Source organism: Bombyx mori, chromosome 27 (genome assembly GCF_030269925.1).
Source record: "Bombyx mori chromosome 27, ASM3026992v2".
In the NCBI taxonomy this organism is placed as follows: domain Eukaryota; kingdom Metazoa; phylum Arthropoda; class Insecta; order Lepidoptera; family Bombycidae; genus Bombyx; species Bombyx mori.
The window spans coordinates 5264674-5283560 of record NC_085133.1 but is presented as its reverse complement, the minus strand read 5'-3'; the positions used below and the strand labels follow the sequence as shown (position 1 = coordinate 5283560).

General features: G+C 35.6%; 2 protein-coding genes and 1 non-coding gene across 6 annotated transcripts in view; 1 reads left to right on the top strand and 2 right to left on the bottom strand.

Moving 5' to 3' along the window:
• LOC101740231 (ankyrin-3) overlaps window positions 1-3607 on the bottom strand; it is a 165912-nt gene extending 162305 nt beyond the window's left edge. For all 3 annotated transcript variants that reach the window (XM_038021046.2, XM_062676484.1, XM_038021047.2), the window contains exon 1: window positions 3338-3607. In XM_038021046.2, coding sequence (XP_037876974.1) covers window positions 3338-3433 — 96 coding nt within the window. In that variant the 5' untranslated portion in view covers window positions 3434-3607. The remainder of the gene's footprint in view (window positions 1-3337) is intronic.
• Window positions 3608-5942: 2335 nt separating this feature from the next.
• Window positions 5943-6014, bottom strand: TRNAD-GUC (transfer RNA aspartic acid (anticodon GUC)). Its single transcript has one exon. It is a non-coding gene; the product is annotated as a tRNA-Asp (tRNA).
• A 2440-nt stretch (window positions 6015-8454) lies between these two features.
• On the top strand, window positions 8455-18748 carry LOC101739225 (uncharacterized). 2 transcript variants are annotated; one of them, XM_004926810.4, is made up of 7 exons: window positions 8455-8676; window positions 15551-15634; window positions 15986-16056; window positions 16648-16830; window positions 17105-17317; window positions 17899-18100; window positions 18526-18748. In XM_004926810.4, the coding sequence occupies exons 1-7, from the start codon at window positions 8667-8669 to the stop codon at window positions 18603-18605; spliced, it is 843 nt and encodes a 280-aa protein (XP_004926867.1). In that variant the 5' UTR covers window positions 8455-8666; the 3' UTR covers window positions 18606-18748. The 2 variants fall into 2 exon arrangements, with proteins under 2 accessions (XP_004926867.1, XP_004926868.1); XM_004926811.5 differs by lacking the exon at window positions 8455-8676 and adding an exon at window positions 13449-13499.
• Window positions 18749-18887: the final 139 nt, after the last annotated feature.

Here is an 18887-nt window from a genome sequence, read left to right as displayed (position 1 = left end):
TGAATGACGTCATTGGCACCTATAATACAGTAAGCCACGTCCGTTGAGGGGTACAGCAGTCCCCCTCTTTCAAAAATGACGTCACGTTCAAGGCTCAAAGATACGGATATTTTGTGCTGATCTTAATTTTCATTCAAAATCTACAAATAAATAAACACTGCTCGTTTAGTATTCTTATCACTATTGGGTATTTTAGGCTTAGAATATGCCTCATCACCTTGTGAGGCTATTTTGGAAAACTTCTTGAGTTGGATAGAATAACTTCTGTCAAACCAGTAGTCAATGAAACTCTAAACAGCATCTTGTAAACCACATTTCTATTTTTAATATTGCCCTCTCTATTAACCTACAGTTCTGATGCTGTAATTTATGTTAAATTCTAAAATTATCATTTTGAATAACAGATACCCCATTGTTTTTTTAAAAATTGATTACATTAGGCTTGTTTAATGTAGACACTGTCTGTTTGTTGTGATTTTTTTAGAATTACATCATAGGAATACAGATAATTGATTATTCTGTCAACAAACACTTATTAATGGTAATCGAAAATAAAATTGTTTAATACACGGAAAACGTCGGCCGCACCTCCTTTGCTATGATGACCTACCACGCTGGCGAAAATCTGCGATCGCGACCTTGTACGTTCGAGAATTTTAATTTTTCGAAATATGTAGTTAATATTGTATCGTGCCCATACGAGCATCATATTCACGATAAAATTAAAGAATACAATAACTTTTAGATGCAACCTCTTAAAGGATTGTAGTTTCCTGAAAATGTTATACCTTACTCAGTACAGTTTATACAGTATAGTAGTTTAAGCGGATATTACCGTGTTGCGTACAAAATTAATCTATACATATTAATATTATAAAGCGGAAGAGTTTGTTTGTTTGAACGCGCTAATCTCAGGAACTGCTGGTCCGATTTGAAAAATTCTTTCAGTGTTAGATAACCCATTTATTGAGGAAAGCTGTATGCTATATAACATCACGGTAAGACCAATACAAGTGGAGCACCAATAAAGAATGTTTCAAAATAGGGGTGTAAATAGCTTCTTTAACATTCTATAAATCAAAAATATTTTCACTTTCTATGTAAATGAAATGGGGGTAAAATTTAGCGTAATGCCAAAGTAAACTATTCCACGCGGACGGAGTCGCCGGCAAAAGCTAGTCCCTTCATAAAATGCATAATTATGTCAAATAAACAAAACACATAATATCAGAAATCAGTCAGTGACCACGTTTATCAACAACTCTCTATTCCCTGTTCGAGAATTTATATTGATTTTCAGTTAGGATCTGCACGGACATTACGTTGCTAGAATGGGGTGCCGTTAACGATCTAGTCTGACCTTTCGCTTACAAGACTGAGCATGCCACATCTACCGTGAAAATTGCAAGATAGAATTTACGCAACTTGCGATATAAGTCGTCACACACGCGACGTTCTATAGATAATTACGTAATTACATGACCGGCAGCAAGGTCCACCACCATGAATGCTGGCAAGCCTTGCCGGTGATGTCATGCAAACTATAAAATGCGCTCATTTATATTTTCGTAGAGTCCGTAATTACTTCCATGTTGTATCGTTTTAATAATTAAAGAAAATTCTGATTTTCCTAGTTTGCGGCAATGATTTGAACATAATTTTAACAAACCAGTTTATAAAGGTGTTTCTTTAAACAATCTGATGTTTATGTTTTTTGGCAAACGTTAAAGATAAAAGAAACAACAACATTAGATTTTTTCACCAATAATAAATTTAGAATAAAATTTGTAATACGAATGTGCTTCGACTAGAAGCTAACTAAAGCTGGTTTTATGTACTTAGCTCAAATAAAGAGATTTTTATTGTAATGTCTCTAACCACAGTCTTTTTACTGAAGTACATAATACTTAGGTACATGAAGTTTTACTTGTGTCTTCACTCACATTTAAAAATGCCTTGGAAATGAATGAAATAGATCAGAAATTAATGTCTTTGTCTACCTATAACCCTAACAACATTTATAAACATTTGCATGATATGTACAGTAGTTAAGGCATGAAACAAAAAAAACAAACTCAGTTTTGCATTTACATCCAATCATAAGTTACGAAATACCAAAAGTATACATGTAAATATTCGTCCAGTGATTGTGGATGAAGATTTGCAGGACAACGACCAAAAAGTCTTTAATCCGATGACCATCAGAAACACCTAAGGGCCATATTGCAACTTTTCTTTGTGATTATCTTAAGTATTTAGAAGCACTTGTATTGCAGTTTTATGAGAGGTATAATAGAAGTATAAGGTCCGTTTTACTAGAACCCATTTGCGGAGCCAAGTGCCACTCAATTTGACAGTCCATTAAAAGAGTCAGTCTTTAATTGGGTCACTAGACTAGGTCAATTGAAATGGCCTTTAACACATACTCAATGGGCAATTAAACTGAAATTTCATAAAAATAATCAACAAGTCTTAGGGAGTGATTTAGATGAATCTGCAAATTCCATAACACCATGAATCAAATTATGGTAAAAAATTCTCTGTAATCCTTTTCCTTGCCTTGGGCTGTACACCATTTCTCCTTTCCTTTCTTTCCAGAATTTTCATTAAGAATAAGAATTATTATATTCTTTACAAAAAAATATTTTGTTTACTGAAATACATTTATTAACTATTTTCTGAATTAGCTCAATTTCTTGTTATCAATCATTCAAACATGCAAAAATTTGTTTTAATAAATTATACACACCAATAAACCTTACATCAAATGGAAAAAAGAATATCTAAAGATGTTATCTAGACATTATCAAAATGTTTAACATTGATATGACAATGAAATATTTAAGATAAACTTTATTGGCTGACTGGTATATGTGACTGCAGATTCACCAATTGTCACTTTAAGAAAAAATATTAAAAATTTAGCTTGGTATTCGAAAATATATTTAGACTATAGTAGATAAATTTACATTTTATAAGTAGAGGCGCAAACAACAACAGAGAGCAGCGTTAAACGAGCCGTGCCATTGCCAGTCATTGCCATGACAATTTTGGAAATTCAATTGCAATCTCAGGACTGTTTGTGCCTGAAATAGGTCATATCCGTTTTGGTGTAGTGGCCGCCAATCCCGGAGTGTGCCCAGCCAAAGCGCCGGGCCCGCGACGTAGAGCCCAGAGCTGCGCGAAAACGTCTCAAAGGTTCTGATTTTGGGAAAAGTTCTTTGAAGAAAAACTTGCATAAATTACTGCAGTAATTTTATAGGTTCAATATTGAAATTCACAGCGATATCGTTAGAAAAAAGGTCGTAATGAATTAATTTTCTTAAACGTTCAGTACCTGTTTACTCTTGTTGTCGATCCCGTTCGCCTTGCCGTCTGGCACATTGCCGTTGTTTTCCTCGCACTTTTCACTCTTCACACCCTCCAACGCCATATTCAAGCAATTACTTTATTCACTGTCATGCAAAAATTACAATACTTGCTCTTATTTGTCGGGACATCAAATTTTATTTCCACAAATTCAATACGAACGAACACTCCCATAGACAAACGGAACGTCACAGCCCGAAATACGACATATCAGTCGACGCACAGAGCGCGAATGAAAAATTGAAAAACGAAACGCTTTTACGTACGGGAGGGAGAAAGAACGAACCAATCACGGGATAGGGATCGGGATTTAAAAGAGAACAAATAAAATTTAAAATTTAGATACCTAGGTAATACAATAAATTTGTGGTTAGTTGTTAATCTGAATGGAAAAATTTATAAAATTCCCGTGGATTTTATTTGTAGCAGTGTTATTTTCTTTAATCTAGTATTGTTGTTTTTAATGAAAAATATTCACTACCTATTTGCCTGAAATTTGGTTCTGTCCCATGGTGCGAGGGTCTTTCACATTGTTAAGTTTATTTTTTGGAAAGTCAGTCATGCACGACCAGTCCAGTAGAGTATTAAAAAATGAACATTTACGTCATTCATTATCATTAAATCACCGTCTTTTAATAGCAATTAGCAAATCTGCTGGCAAATCAGGTAGGTGGTCAAGAAAAGTAATAACATAGAACACCGTCAACAATCTATGAACAGCAACATTTCGGAAATTTTACAATTTCGAGAAATTTCATAAAAATGGTTTTAAAATTATACTACATGGAATCATAACAGGAGAATTGTATCCCAATGACTAAATAGGTTGTCCATACAAAATATGTAATAGGAAACTGCACACCATTCACACAAAACCCTTTAAGACATTGCTGAAAGCAAAGAAACAATATATTATCAACGTTATTCCCAAACTGTAAGACCTTTTGTACCTTTGACCTTAAGAGCTTTTGACCATACATTTATGTAAAACGATTAGCCTTTACTTTGAAAATGATGAAATATTTAAAAATTTGATCGATATTTTAAAATAAAACTACTACATTGTCATCACAAATATATGGAACGATTGTTTTCCTTTTTATTCCTACCTTTATCGGATTATTTTATTGGTTATTTAATTGATTGGTTATTATATTTCTTTTTATATACTTTCTATATTTATTATAATTTTATTTAATTAATCGATTTAAGTTGTTCCCGCCATAAACTCTAACCTTCAAAGTATCTTCAAAGTTTCGCAATCTTCATCAACAAACAAAATATGGCTTGTTTGTTTGAAACGATAAATTGGATAGGCAAAGGGAAGAAATGCTATTTGGCCAAATCTTTTAATTCGCAGCCAATTTTGTATCATGAGCAGTGAAATACTATTGACTATGAAACGAATTGGATTAACTGGGATGAAATGAAATGATGTCTCAGAAAAGGTCATCATTGGTCATCAAGGTCAAACATTCAACTGGAGCTCAATTCCATAGATACTTTTTACTTTTTTCTGCCCACCTGATGATCGGCAAAGAGCTCAAAGCTCAAAATGATCTATTTTTTGTTTCCCATCAACTTTATATTATGTTACCAGCTGTTTTGTTACGATATCTTGTCATTAACATCTACTGTTACCCGCTAAATGCCTTGAATTAGTATCTACCTTAAAATACGTCATACCATAGATTATACTTAGATTCCCACTTTAAAAGCTTTGCATTGTGACAGTGCTAAAAAAAGAAAATTTCATCCTTGTTCGACTAAATTTAGAGAATTTGTTGTATTTTGAAAGATTTCGAATAAAAATAATACGGAAGGTGGCCACCGGATACATCACATATTATTATAGACTATAAATTTTATTGTTTAAAGAAAATCTTGAAACCTAAAATTTTCATACTTTGTGTAAAATTCATAATATAAAAGTATTATCACTTATGTTTAAGCCTAAAGTGAAATTAAATGAACAAACCCATCAAATTTCGCCTTAAGCGACAGTGTCGCCACCCTAATTTATTTACTTTTTGCAAGACGCGTATCAGGATCGGTATACGTCACTCCTTAGACCATGTCTTGGAATAAATAAAACTGTGCGAATGAAGCGTAATAATTATGTTTATATTATGTAAACCTACAACTAATTACAACGAAATTTATAAACCACAGTATTTCAACAAGAATTTAGGTAGGTATTATGAAGGACCCATTTTTGTTTGTTTAATCTACAGTAAATAATAGCATAATTAGCCAATAGATGGCGTTAGCTAGAACACGTTTTACATTTTCTTAGGCCCATACTTGCAAAATAAAAAAGTAGAAAATTAACAAAATGATTCACCTTAGGTAATGTCCAATATATTTCACTTTTCTGTTCTCCTCGCGAAAACCAATTGCTAAAATATCGATGGTTGAAATAATTTCAATGATAAGCTTTATACATGATAAATGTAATAATCTACGAATAAATAATAATACGTAAATAAATGTCATACATACAAATAATATAAAATTAAAAATTATAATGACGTAACAAAACTTATGGAGAAATAAGAAAAACCAAAAAAGATCTCTCCGGCGGGGAATCGAACCCCGGTCTCCCGCGTGACAGGCGGGGATACTGACCACTATACTACCGAAGACTTGCTTCAAGGGTTTAAATTTTAGAATACATACTTACTAAAAGTAGACAAAAAATATATTTTATTATTACGAGGGCAGACGTAGATAAGAATGGCGGGCAATCGAATATTATTGCATAAAAAGGGGAGGCCTATGCCCGGCAATGGGTACTAAAGGGAGATTATGATTAATTGATGTTTGGAGATAAGTATCAACCAAGAAAGATCGACGTCTGAAAGGTCTTAAAACTCATGTCCAATCCCTATGTAGCATGATAGGAGCTACGCCGATACCACACAATGTAGGATAAGGTCAACAAGAAGATAATGAAGAATATAAGAATTTTTATTAATACAAAGCCCTACATTAAGGTGCCTGTCCACCGGAGCGGAGCAAAGAAACGGAGAAATATTAACAAATAAGATTAGGTATACAAAATGAAAATCATAAGATTGCAAAATGATTTTGTGCACCCTTAAACGCGGAATTTAGGCCGCTTACGATAGATAGGTCGTTGTACTATGAGGATTCAGTTTCTAGCAAACTTGGACGGAATGAATGAGCCACGTAATTCAACCCGCAACATTTACAACGCCTAATTACTGATGCTAGAGCGTAATGTATAATCGCACGCGTAGATATCGGCGGTACGTGGGTAGATCCAGCCTATTTTTGGCAATTACCTAGTTACGAGTCCCGCTTTGTGAGGACAGTCGTCTATGGGCCCGGTAGCCACATAAAATCAAGCGGGTGGAGAGCTCTTTTTTTTCCCCTACCTATGCTGATAGCCTTGAGAGGCTATTTCAGCTTCACCCTAACATGTACGTGAGCTAAGGGGGCTCAAACTGGAAGTGTTGCTAACACTGGCCCTAACAAGAGCAGTGCTTCGCAGAATTTACCACCGTATCGGAAACGCGACCCATGTGAGAAGATCCGGCGAGAAACTCAGTGGGCTGTGTCTACGGGTAAATTTGCTCGTCGAGCCCTTCGTCGCAAGCGACTGGTTCGACGAGGACAGTGACCGGTGAGAGCTCCTTTATTCTTCGAAGCAATTAAAAAATTACGACCCTTATGACACTTGTCTAATGCTCTTTCTGTATTTTGTTACAACTTCACAAAGACTTATGTCCTTCACAAACCACTGCTCCGCTTCCATTGCCCCGTCTTCCACGATTGTTTATTACTACGAGTACTCAATTTTAGGTCGCCATATTATTCAATCGAATTCGGAGGCCATTCAAAATTAACGACTAAGAAAATTAACAAAACTACTACACCATTTTTTGTACAGTTCAGGAAAAATGTATACATTAATTATTTCCTGTTATTACACTGCTATTCCAACTTACATCGGTATAATATTTGCTACTAAAATCTTACTAAAATGCTACTAAAATCCCGTTTACGGGTTCGTCTCTTCAACTAACTACACTACTAAAATACTTTTTGAGTTTATGTTCTTGACCGAATGATTTCTAAAATCAGTAAAAATTAGTTTAAGAGTAGACAGGCTTGGCTCTGCCCCTGGTATTGCTGACGTCTATTAGCCACGGTAGCCACTCAAAATCAGGTGAATCGTATGGACGTCAGCCAAAACGGGCAATATAAAAAAATTGCCTGGTCAACCTTTTTTGTGTGCACTGAACAATATAACAGGCTAATAAAAAAATGAAGACACCACTTATTTATTTAAAAAAAATCTTCTGTAAGGGAAACCGTAAGTCGAGTTATAAAAGCGTTGAATGGCTATGCAGAACAAAGAATGAAAGATCCACATTTGTTAAATAAATTACAAACTTTGCCTTAGATATTGCCTGGTAAACGTCGCTGAAATTAGTTTATGTTTTTGCAATGCGATCTTATTTCTAGCCTAAGGGGCTATTCCAATTACTGTCGGACCGGCAGGTGAGCTCACGGGCTCAACCTGAAAGAATTGCTGAAACTGGCCCTAAAAAGAGCAGAGCTTTACCAAAATCACCACCGAATCGGAATCGCCAATGCGACTTACATACCGAAAGTGAGAGAGGCGGCGTGAATTAAAAAAAAACAAACGAAAGGCAATGGGGGTGTCAAAGAATGTAGAACCAAATAAAAATATCGACGCTTGAAAGGCAAACGTGACTAAGCGACAATAACTGCTTTGTATATAAATGATAGGCAATGACCATATTCGATGCGCAAAAAAAATATATTTCTAGTCTATTAAAATCATTTCAATCCTACAGCTATTCTACTACGGGTATTTCAACATTAAATTAGTCTACTGTAAAGTTCATGCATTGTCGCTTAGTCACGTTTGCCTTTCAAGCGTCGATATGTAGCATCTTCAAACTTTATTCGATTGTAATAAATAATTCGAATAAGCCGAGAGAACGATGTTGTATTGACTCAAACAGAACTAACGCTCATTAGTTGAATATTTACACAGTAATATTATGTAGGTATAATCAAGAAATAAATATCCCACTTTGTTCATTTTATCCCTATCACTTGACACACACTCGTGCAGTCCAACTATAGGCACGGTTGTGGTAGCACTGTTGATATGATTCTGATGCGTACATCATTCGAATAAATTTAAAAGCTAAAACTAAATTTACTTAGTAAAAAAAAAAGTTTTTGTTAATGTTCATATTTGATGTGCTTTAATTAAATATTAATGCAATTTGAACATGCTGAAATGTAAGTACATACAATCTATATCGGTAACAGACACCAACTTAAAAAAATGAGCTTATTAATATCTAATCTGAAAAAAAATAACGAAATGGCCCAGTTAAATAAACTTATAAAATCTTTTTTTTATAGGATTCCGTTAATATTTAAGTTTTAAATATAATTAGTTTACGCGTCATTTTTCAACAAAAACTACATCTACGCATACCCTTTCTTCTCTTCTTGTTAACTTATAAGTACAGAAAGCTGAATAATATAAGCTTTCTTATAACATGGAGTGAAAAGTACTTTTGAGTCGTCTATTATCAAAGGCGGCAATCTGTACATTTGGACAAAAAATTTTTATTGATATGTCAATACAGATTTATTTGAATATAATCGTCTCCTTCAAAGAATACGGTTCAAAACCTGCATTAAATAAAGGTTAATAGTTAACCTGTTATTTATCTAAGATGTCGTTCCGAAGAGTTTTGTGACTGCCAATGGAATACAAAGTCAATAATTCGTTTTTCTGATTTACCAATCATTGTCCAAAAGTCAGATTGCCGCCTTTGATAATAGTCGACTCTTTTATCAAACGATCTAGTTAAACGTCAAAATTTAGAATTCTGGAGGACAATTTTTGTCTAACACCTACATAATATAAATAGGCAAAGACGTAACATTAAAGTCCCATTTTAGTTTGTTTTTACGACCCTTTTTTTCTTTTTTTAGAGTTTTGATGGGCTTTATCTTATCAATATTTTTAATTCATATATACACCTTTTTAAAAAAAATGACAACGGCAAAACATCATAATCAGTACAATCCAGTGAATGAAATTCGATTATTAAACATGAGTTCGAATACCCGTCTAAAGGTCAACTCTTATCAAAGACAACATATCTATATATTAATACGTGAAGCAAAAACTTTGTATCCCTTTTTACGAAAATTGCGCGGACGGAGGAGTATGAAATTTTCCACACTTATAGAGAATATAGAGAAGAAGTGCACAATGCTAATTTTTTTTTTAAATAATGCATAAAAGATACATTAAATCAATAAAAAAAACGTTACACACACTACATACCATGCATTTGGCGCACACACGCATGCATACCTACTATTTATTGTCAAACTTTTGTTCTTGACGTCTGTGGTCAAATTAAGAATAGATTAAATATTGTTTGTCTTTATTCATATTTTTTTATAGTGTAGCCTTGGCGAAATTTGGGATTATAGAAGTATAAAATACAATCATAATAGTGTACAAACTTACAATTCCAATTATAGTCGAATTTCGACTACTGCGGGACCTCTAGTTTTTAATTAAAGCGACGCATTCCTATTTTACGTTAACTGTCCGACGAACAAAGATATGCATTTAATTAAAACCGATACACCATTCTGAGTGTACCACGATGATCCATTTTTAGACATCCCATCGATAAATTACACATTAAACCACATTAAAAAGGATAAAATTGCATTCGTAACGTACATTTGTTGATTATCTGAGCTTATCGGCTCATATACGGTCATAAAGGTCAACGTGACTGAGTACCGTGTTATAGACATTGGTTACACGATGTTTGAGGAATTGTCGCAAACTACCTACTAGATGGACCGACGACCTAGTAAAAAGCGCTGGGTCTCGTTGGATGCAGGTGGCAATGGACCGGTCGCACTGGAAATCTATTGGAGAGGCCTATGTTTAGCAGTGGACGGCTATAGGCTGAAATGAAACAATTCTATTATTATTATTATGTACAAAGTTTTTATTCACGAATTTCGGTAAATATTGAAAAAGCCACGGGCCTGCGCCAAGTGGAGTTCATTTTCAGTTTTAGTTTCGTTTGACGTTTCGTCCTGCAAAAACTTCCGAACAATCCGACACGCATTTAAAATTGTGGCTTTTTGCATAGTAAGAAATATATAAATCGACTTCTAAAAAGTAAGAGGTTCTCAATTCAATTGCATTTTTTGTGTATATTAATTACCTCAGAAACTTCCTTTCTTGTGAACTGATTTTGATGATTCTCGTTTTTTGATTGACAGCGGATACTTCTCAAGTGGTCCCATTTACGAAGACCTGACCAGTAGTTTGTGAGCTAACCTCAAATAGATTTAATCAAATAAATTTAACTTCGATTTTAATAATGATATTGTAGTTTTATCATTGTCTAACTCAGTTATCTATTCTGTTAAAAAATTGTATTATTTCCTTTATACGACAACCACACCAATTAATCATAAATAACACTAGGTACTGGAATATTTTCTCATACTTACCTAATAGTTATTCTCTTTTTACAGTGATGAAACAAACTTTATATTACATTCAACAATACTTACGTATACAGACAACGTAAAATGTAGAATATTAATGGCTCTATTTCATTTAAACAGGCTGACGGCAAATTGTCGTCAAGGCTGACTGTGAGCAACCAATTGCCGTAAATTGATCTACAAATATGTTTTATTGAAGCGAACCTCCAGTCATTGGCAACTATTGCGTTCATTCGTGAATCGATTCTGAAAGCAATTTAGACGACTCCTCTCTTGTTGCCTGATAATTGTCAAAGAAAGGTCATTAGAACTTTGGACGATTTTTTTAAAACTAACTTTGTTTTTTATTGTTCAGATGGGTGGACGAGCTCACAGCCCACCTGGTCTTAAGTGGTTTTCTTCTTTTCAGTCGTGTCACTCTTGACAGAGTGGTCGTGATCGTCATGTAGTGTTGGAAGGGGCAGACTTGATGCGTCTCACGATGTCGCGCCATCTCTCCCTGCTCGAGGCCATTCTACTGCACTCATTTAGGGGACCTCCCACTGCAGTTTTAATTTGGTCGGTCCACCGCATTGGTGGCCTCCCGCGCGGTCTTGTACCATCAACGCTTCCCTGTACAACGAGGCGTTCTATGGACCGGCCACCTCGTCGCGAAACGTGTCCGAAGAAATTCACCATTCGAGACTGTACTATACCAAATATACGCTGCTTGATGTCGAGTTCCTGAAGTATCGAGACATTTGTACGAAAGTCGGTCCACGAAACTCCAAGCATTCTTCTCCAGCACCACATCTCCAGAGCGTCTATTTTCTTCCTTTCCATGTCTCGCACGGTCCACGTCTCAGCAGCGTATAGAAATATAGAGAATATTAGTGTTCTAACGAGCCTGATCTTTGTGGTTTTAGTTATGTTTCTATTTCTCCATACTTTCTTCAGCCCGTCCATCGCCGACCTCGTGACAGCCATGCGCCTTCTGATTTCGTCCATGCATCCACCATTATTGGAGATTAACGCCCCAAGGTATATGTAGGACTGGACCACGTCGCAACCCGCTATTTGAGTCACGTCCGGCGAGTTATTCATAGCTTAAGTGGTTACTGGAGCCCATAGACATCTAGAACGCAAATGCGCCACCAACCTTGAGATATAAGTTCTAAGGTCTCAGTATAGCTACAACGGCTGCCCCGCCCTTCAAACCGAAACGCATTACTGCTTCACGGCAGAAATAAACTTTTAAACTGGTGGTAGGACCTCTTGTGAGTCCGCGCGGGTGGGTACCACCACCCTGCCTATTTCTGCCGTGAAGCGCAGTAGTGCGTTTCGGTTTGAAGGGCGGGGCAGCCGTTGTAACTATACTCGAGACCTTAGAACTTGTATCTCAAGGTAGGTGGCGCATTTACGTTGTGGATGTCTATGGGCTCCAGTAACCACTTAATACCAGGTGGGCTGTGAGCTCGTCCAACTATTTAAGCAATAAAAAAAAAAAAAAAAAAAATAGGCAGGGTGGTGGTACCTATCAGTTCGGACTCAACAAGAGGTCCTACCACCAGTGTTCTGGCTACGTTATTCTTTTCGGATCCTCCCGATCCTCTATCGGTGCTTTTAGGCTTTCCAAACACCAGTTCTCGTCGAACCCGTCGAATGCGATGAAGCATCGTGTAAATTAACCCACAGGCACAGCCCACTGAGTTTCTTGCCGGATCTCAGTGGATCGCGATACCGATCCGGTGGTAGATTCAGCGAAGTACTGCTCTTATTAGTAAAGTCTCCCAGGCTGAGCCTCGTAAGGTGAAGCTACCATAACCCCTCAAGGTTATTAGCAATAGGTTGGCAAAAAAAGTTATTTAATAAGATTCCAGTACATTAATTCGTCGTAGCCTAATAGATAAGACGTTCTGTGTACTAGTCTCGAGCGATGTGATTGTGCCGGGGTTCAAATGCCGCAGACACGTGTTATTTTTTTGAAAGAAAATACGTATCTAATACACGTTCACAAACGACTTCCAAGAGGAATGAACAACATTGTGCAATCAATACATTAATTAATCAATGTTAAGTGGTTACCGAGGCCCATGGACATCACAATGTGGCTGTCGCCTTGAGACACGACGTCTTGTCGGTATTATAAAGTAACTATGTAATATTATTTTAAGTTCTAATTTTTGTTTACACGATGTTACTCCTTCACTGTGGAACTCATTTGTGAATAGAATGAAGTATGTATTTCATTAGAAAAATAAGTAGGTACCTATCTATGGGATTTAAACTCCAGCACGATACGAGTATATAGGTCGTCTAGCCGTTTAAGTCACGACTATAAAACAATAACTAATGAAAACCTCAAGCAATGCCTTAGAACACGTAATATTTGTTGCTAAAAATATGTGTTGTAATTGCATCGTTCGTATAATAATAACAGTTTTGTCTCTTTGAAGTGATAACAGTGATAACGTTCCTAATAAGAATATAATAACCTATGGACTAAATAAAACTCAATTCGATCAGTTAGTGGTCGAACGCTGTGGAGTTTGCGCGTGACGTACTTTACGTCAGAAAACGTAAGTCGTGATTAGTTATTTTTAGATACACATAATAACATGTTCTATTTATGGAAATAATGTTATTAACTTTATATATTTTAAGTTTTTCAATTGATTAAACACAATATCGACATGAATTAGATTTGTTCCATTTAAATATAAAAAAAATAATTATATTTATAATGTTCTAAAAGACTTATTTAGTTGGATTTTTTCCGTAGCCAAACTTTTTTGAATTATTGAAAATACACGGTTAGATTTTAAAAGATTTCAATTTCAAAAACGACAGATAATAGTTTTCTCTCTCTTTCTACCGAAGTTACACTTTCGACATGTTTGTTGATAGAGTTTTACTATTAAATTGTATCTAATTAAATCTCTCTAATCAATCTCTCTAGGTGTTACACGAAAAATCCTTCTGTTTAATTTAGAAAAACAGAATAATTTAAGAGTAAAACTTTCATATAGGCCCTAGCGTCTGTTCTTAGCCTATCTTAGGAATCCAGCGAAGTAATATAACAATTAACGAAAACATGACATCCGAAATAAGCCGAACTATTACATCATGTTCCATTGACGTGACTTGTACATTAATAAGAGTATACAAGTATCGGAGAACGCAAATTACTTCCAAATACTTATATATCACAGTTTTAGTAGTACTCGTACATAATAATATGATTAATATTCAGTTAAATGTTTTATTTATATTATTGTATTGTTACTTGTATTTAAAGTTGCACAGACACAGACAAGTTGCACAGACACAGACATCATACAATAATAATAAACAATTAACACAGTCACCTCTTGTAAAAACTTCCCGCACTTAGTGATGAGTGATTACTATGCCCTTATGTAGAGTGGCTGGCAAGAGCTGGAGTAAATTGAGAGGCCTTGCAGAGGTCCAGCAGTGGACTGATATAGGCTGATGATGACGCCTCATAGAAATCATAGCCTCGAGACACGTGATCTACATTAGGATTGAATGGTCCTTCGAGCCGAAAAGTTAGGCTACCTCAATGGACAAATAAGCAGGACGGCAAACATCTGACACAGTTCAGCGATTGAATGACATTAGCCGATTTTTTTAATTAAATGCTGTGGGCTATTGTATTGCTGTTGACGGCAGACGAACTCACAGGACGACAAGTGGTCATGGACCATGAACTTCGGTAATGTCAGGGCCACTGCTATGTCGCATCCAACATTATATAACAAAGCCTAGTTGGAATTGTGTCTTTTGCGTCAAGATTTAATTTAGTGTTAATTGAAAAGGATAAAAAGAACGTAAGCTAGAATTAGTTGTCGTGTTCATTTATACTATATAGATATTTTCAAGAATATGTAGGTACTTTTTCTGGTCCCAGGAATGACTACTTAATGAAAAACTTGTGTTCTGTAAATTAACCTAGTGTGTAGTGCTGGGTAAAGTTAATCTATTCTAGTATGTTTTACATGTTGCTACGTATGTAACACAGTATTTAAATAATATCTATATGAGTCTTTTTGCTGATTATTTTCATTTCATTCTACAGTACATTTAGGAAGTCGTCGTGGCCTAAAGGATAAGACGTCCGGTGCATTCGTATCGAGCGATGCAACGATATTCGAATCCCGCAGGCGGGTACCAATTTTTCTAATGAAATACGTACTTAACAAATGTTCACGATTGACTTCCACGGTGAAGGAATAACATCGTGTAATAAAAATTAAACCCGCAAAATTATAATTTGCGTAATTACTGGTGGTAGAACCTCTTGTGAGTCCGAACGGGTAGGTACCACCGCCCCGCCTATTTCTGCCGTGAAGTAGTAATGCGTTTCGGTTTGAAGGGTGGGGTAGCCGTTGTGACAATACTGAGACCTTAGAACTATATCTCAAGGTGTGTGGCGCATTTACGTTATAGATGTCTATGGGCTCCAGTAACCACTTAACACCAGGTGGGCTGTGAGCTCGTCCACACATCTAAGCAATAAAAAAAAAAAAGTAGTGAAGCCGCATTTGGTATTTGATTAAAGCAGCATACAAATAATTTATATGAACTAATCATCTTTGTTTAATTCCAGTACCATTAATAGAAGCTATGAAGATCGGATTTATAGGCGGCGGCAGGCTTGCGTTTGCTTTGGCGAACGGCTTTATTTCGGCGGGTAAATATAATTCGAGAATATTATTAGCTAATAATGGACCAGTGGAAGCCAGGCCAACTTAAACTTAAAACTTAGTGGTTTTCAGATCTCTTAGACATAATAACGAGAGCATTCATTGCCTTGAGATCGAAGTCTCAATAATATTGCAAAACAGTTCTCTCGCGAAAATAGGAATATAAAAAATAATATGAATACGTCACAACATTAAATTGAAATAACTTTTCGTCTTCTGATTTTACAGAGATTTCAAGATAATGACCATATGTACATACGTAAAAACTCATTACTCCATGATCACCAATAAAAACTGTAAATGAGGATCATATTCATTTTCATTGTTTTCATTTTCAGGTCTGGCAAAACCCGACGAAATCACAGCTAGCTGTCATCCTTCCGATGTTGCCAGCGCCAAAGCTTTTCAGGTTTTTTTTTAAATAAAATATCTATACAATTCGTGTCCTATTTATAACGACATTAAAGAATACAATTATTTATAAACAAAACAATAATGTCTAGTTTAAAAACTAAGAAACGTCTCTAAAATAGCTAAACGAATTAACAATTAATTTTAATTTGCCTTCAAATTCTGTGGATACTATTCAGGATATTAGATGGAAGATATAAAATTATTGTATTATTATCGGTCCTTGCTACTTGTGCAAATTATAATGGGAGGTCCTGAAGTCTGTGAAAATGGGTTCAAAGATTCCGTTACATCCACACAGAGCTATTAACACTAAACACACCATAACGGGCCAAAATGACCCGTTTTGAACTTTTGCATTGAAAATGCATGTATCATCTTATTGCTTTTGCACATTTGACGTCATGACTTTTTCTTACCAATTAATCTACAGTTATAATATTTTAAAATTTTTATTTTGTTTTGTTTATTTTGAATAATACTTGTCGTATCCCGTTAACTACCCGCTATGGTAAAAATAGGTACCAGTAAGTGTTGATATGATATTGTTAAAACTGTTATAGTAAAAATTATTTTGTTTGCATTCCAGGGCTTGGGAGCTACAGCGTTATTTGAAAATATATCCGTGGTGGAGAGGTCTGAAGTGGTGATAGTATCTGTCAAGCCCGATGTCGTGGTACCCGCTCTTAAAGAGATAAAAAACCTGCCTTCGGCGAAGAATAAACTCTTCATTTCCGTTGCCATGGGAATTACTATCGCTACAGTCGAATCGGTATTGATATTATTAATTTTTTATATATTTTATTTCCAACAAAAAAGCTGTTTGCTGCAGAAACTAGACAGAATTAGGGTTCCAACACATTCTACAACAACTTTTTTTTTTGTAACTCACACCCGAAAAGTATGATTCAATTTTTCAAGCGTGAAAGTGTAGCCACAGAAAACTTCGCAGACTGCCTTGCGATTCTGTAAGCGTTGTTTAACAAACTCGGACTGAACACACAGCAACAATTGAAATTGATTAATAGTAAAGATATATTTTCTAGAATTTGCCTTCTGAGGCTCGTGTGATTCGTGTAATGCCAAACACTCCGGCGTTAGTGAAAGAAGGCGCAGCTGCCTTTAGTCGTGGTACTAAAGCCACAGCGGAAGACGCACAACTGACGTCACAGCTCTTCAAGGCGGTGGGTACCTGCGATGAGGTACCAGAGTACCAAATGGACGCTATAACCGCCCTTAGTGGAAGTGGACCCGCTTACGTGAGTGAATTTTGAAGTTTATTTAGTACATTCGTAGTAATACTTAGTATAAAGTCTAAAGAAGTTTTCGTGGCCTAAAGGATAAGACGCGCGGCGTTCGTATCGAGCGATGCAACTATGCCGGTATTCGAATCCAGGGAACGTAGGTATACCAATTTTTTAAATTAAATACTTGCTTATCACATGTTCACGAATGACTTCCACGATGAAGGAATAATATCGTGTAATAAAACTCGTAAAATTATAATTTGCGTAATTACTAGCGTTAGGGCGTCTCGTCAGACCGCACCGGGTAGGGTACCACCACCCCGCCTATTTCTGCCGTGAAGCAGTAATGCGTTGTACTTACTATAAAACTGAAAATTAGAATTAATGTTTTTTTTTTTTTATTGCTTAGGTGGTATAAATTATATCAGAGGTATATAATATAGGTATTAATAACAGAGTTAAATGGTTTTTAGAAATCGGCTTTAACTGAAAATTGCATACTTTTGTAAAAATTTGTTTCAAAAACAAGCGGAGTAAATACGGTCGAAGAACTATGTTATATTTCCCATATTATTTTTATTGTTGATTCTTAGGTTTACATGCTAATAGAATCTCTAGCTGATGGTGGAGTTCGTTGTGGCTTACCTCGCGACCTCGCACTTCGCCTGGCCGCCCAAACCACCCTGGGTTCCGCAGCCATGGTCAAAACTGGTGATCATCCAGCCATGTTGAAAGACAATGTCACCAGTCCCGCAGGGTCTACCGCTGAGGGAACATATCACTTGGAGAAAAACGGTAAAGTCTAGCTTAATTTTTTGGGTTAGATTGGTAGATACGGATGATACTACACCGTCACTAGCTAATCTAGTAATTAAATATATTAAATTTCCTAACTCAGCATACTTCAAGCAATTAACAACTGCTCAATTCATATCATACCCTGTGCCTATGCTAGCGCCATTTTGGAGGATTTTTGAACTGTTATTTAGTGATGAAAGTGGACGGTTCTCCTTACCTCTACCCTCCTTTAAACGATACTCAGAAATTGCCTAGCATTGACAATCCAAAATAAATTATTGACAAGAAATATAAGTCTTGAAGCGTTTAAATTACGATCGGATCCTTTCGATTCAAATTCTGATTTCTGTTGTAAATTTTGTGTGATATTTATATTGTAAATTTTTTTTTAATTGTATTTAATTTTGATATGTTGTTTCCAGGTTTCCGTTCTGCCATAATCGGTGCAGTGTCTGCGGCAGTAGATAGATGTAAGATTGTAAAAAAACAATTGAACGATTAGACCGCATAATTATCTACAAATGATCTAGTTTAGTTTACCAAAAAACTTGTGAAAAATTTCGAACACATGTGTAAGAGATGAACGAGATGTGTTAGAGAATATAAATGTTTTTGTGAGAAAATAAATAATGAAATTTAAACCCACTATTTGTTTTTTTAACCTGTTATTTCTTCGTTTCGAAGTTTTTGGTACAAAAACTGTTTTGACGATATTTAATATGAATTGGCAGTAATATAAAAGTACCGGTAGCAATACAGTGCCATCTATAAGCCATACGAAGCA

Coding starts and splice junctions, on each gene's coding strand:
- LOC101739225 (XM_004926810.4), top strand. Junction 16,831..17,104: donor CTATCGCTACAGTCGAATCG/GTATTGATATTA, acceptor TATATTTTCTAG/AATTTGCCTTCTGAGGCTCG. Junction 18,101..18,525: donor ATATCACTTGGAGAAAAACG/GTAAAGTCTAGC, acceptor TGTTGTTTCCAG/GTTTCCGTTCTGCCATAATC.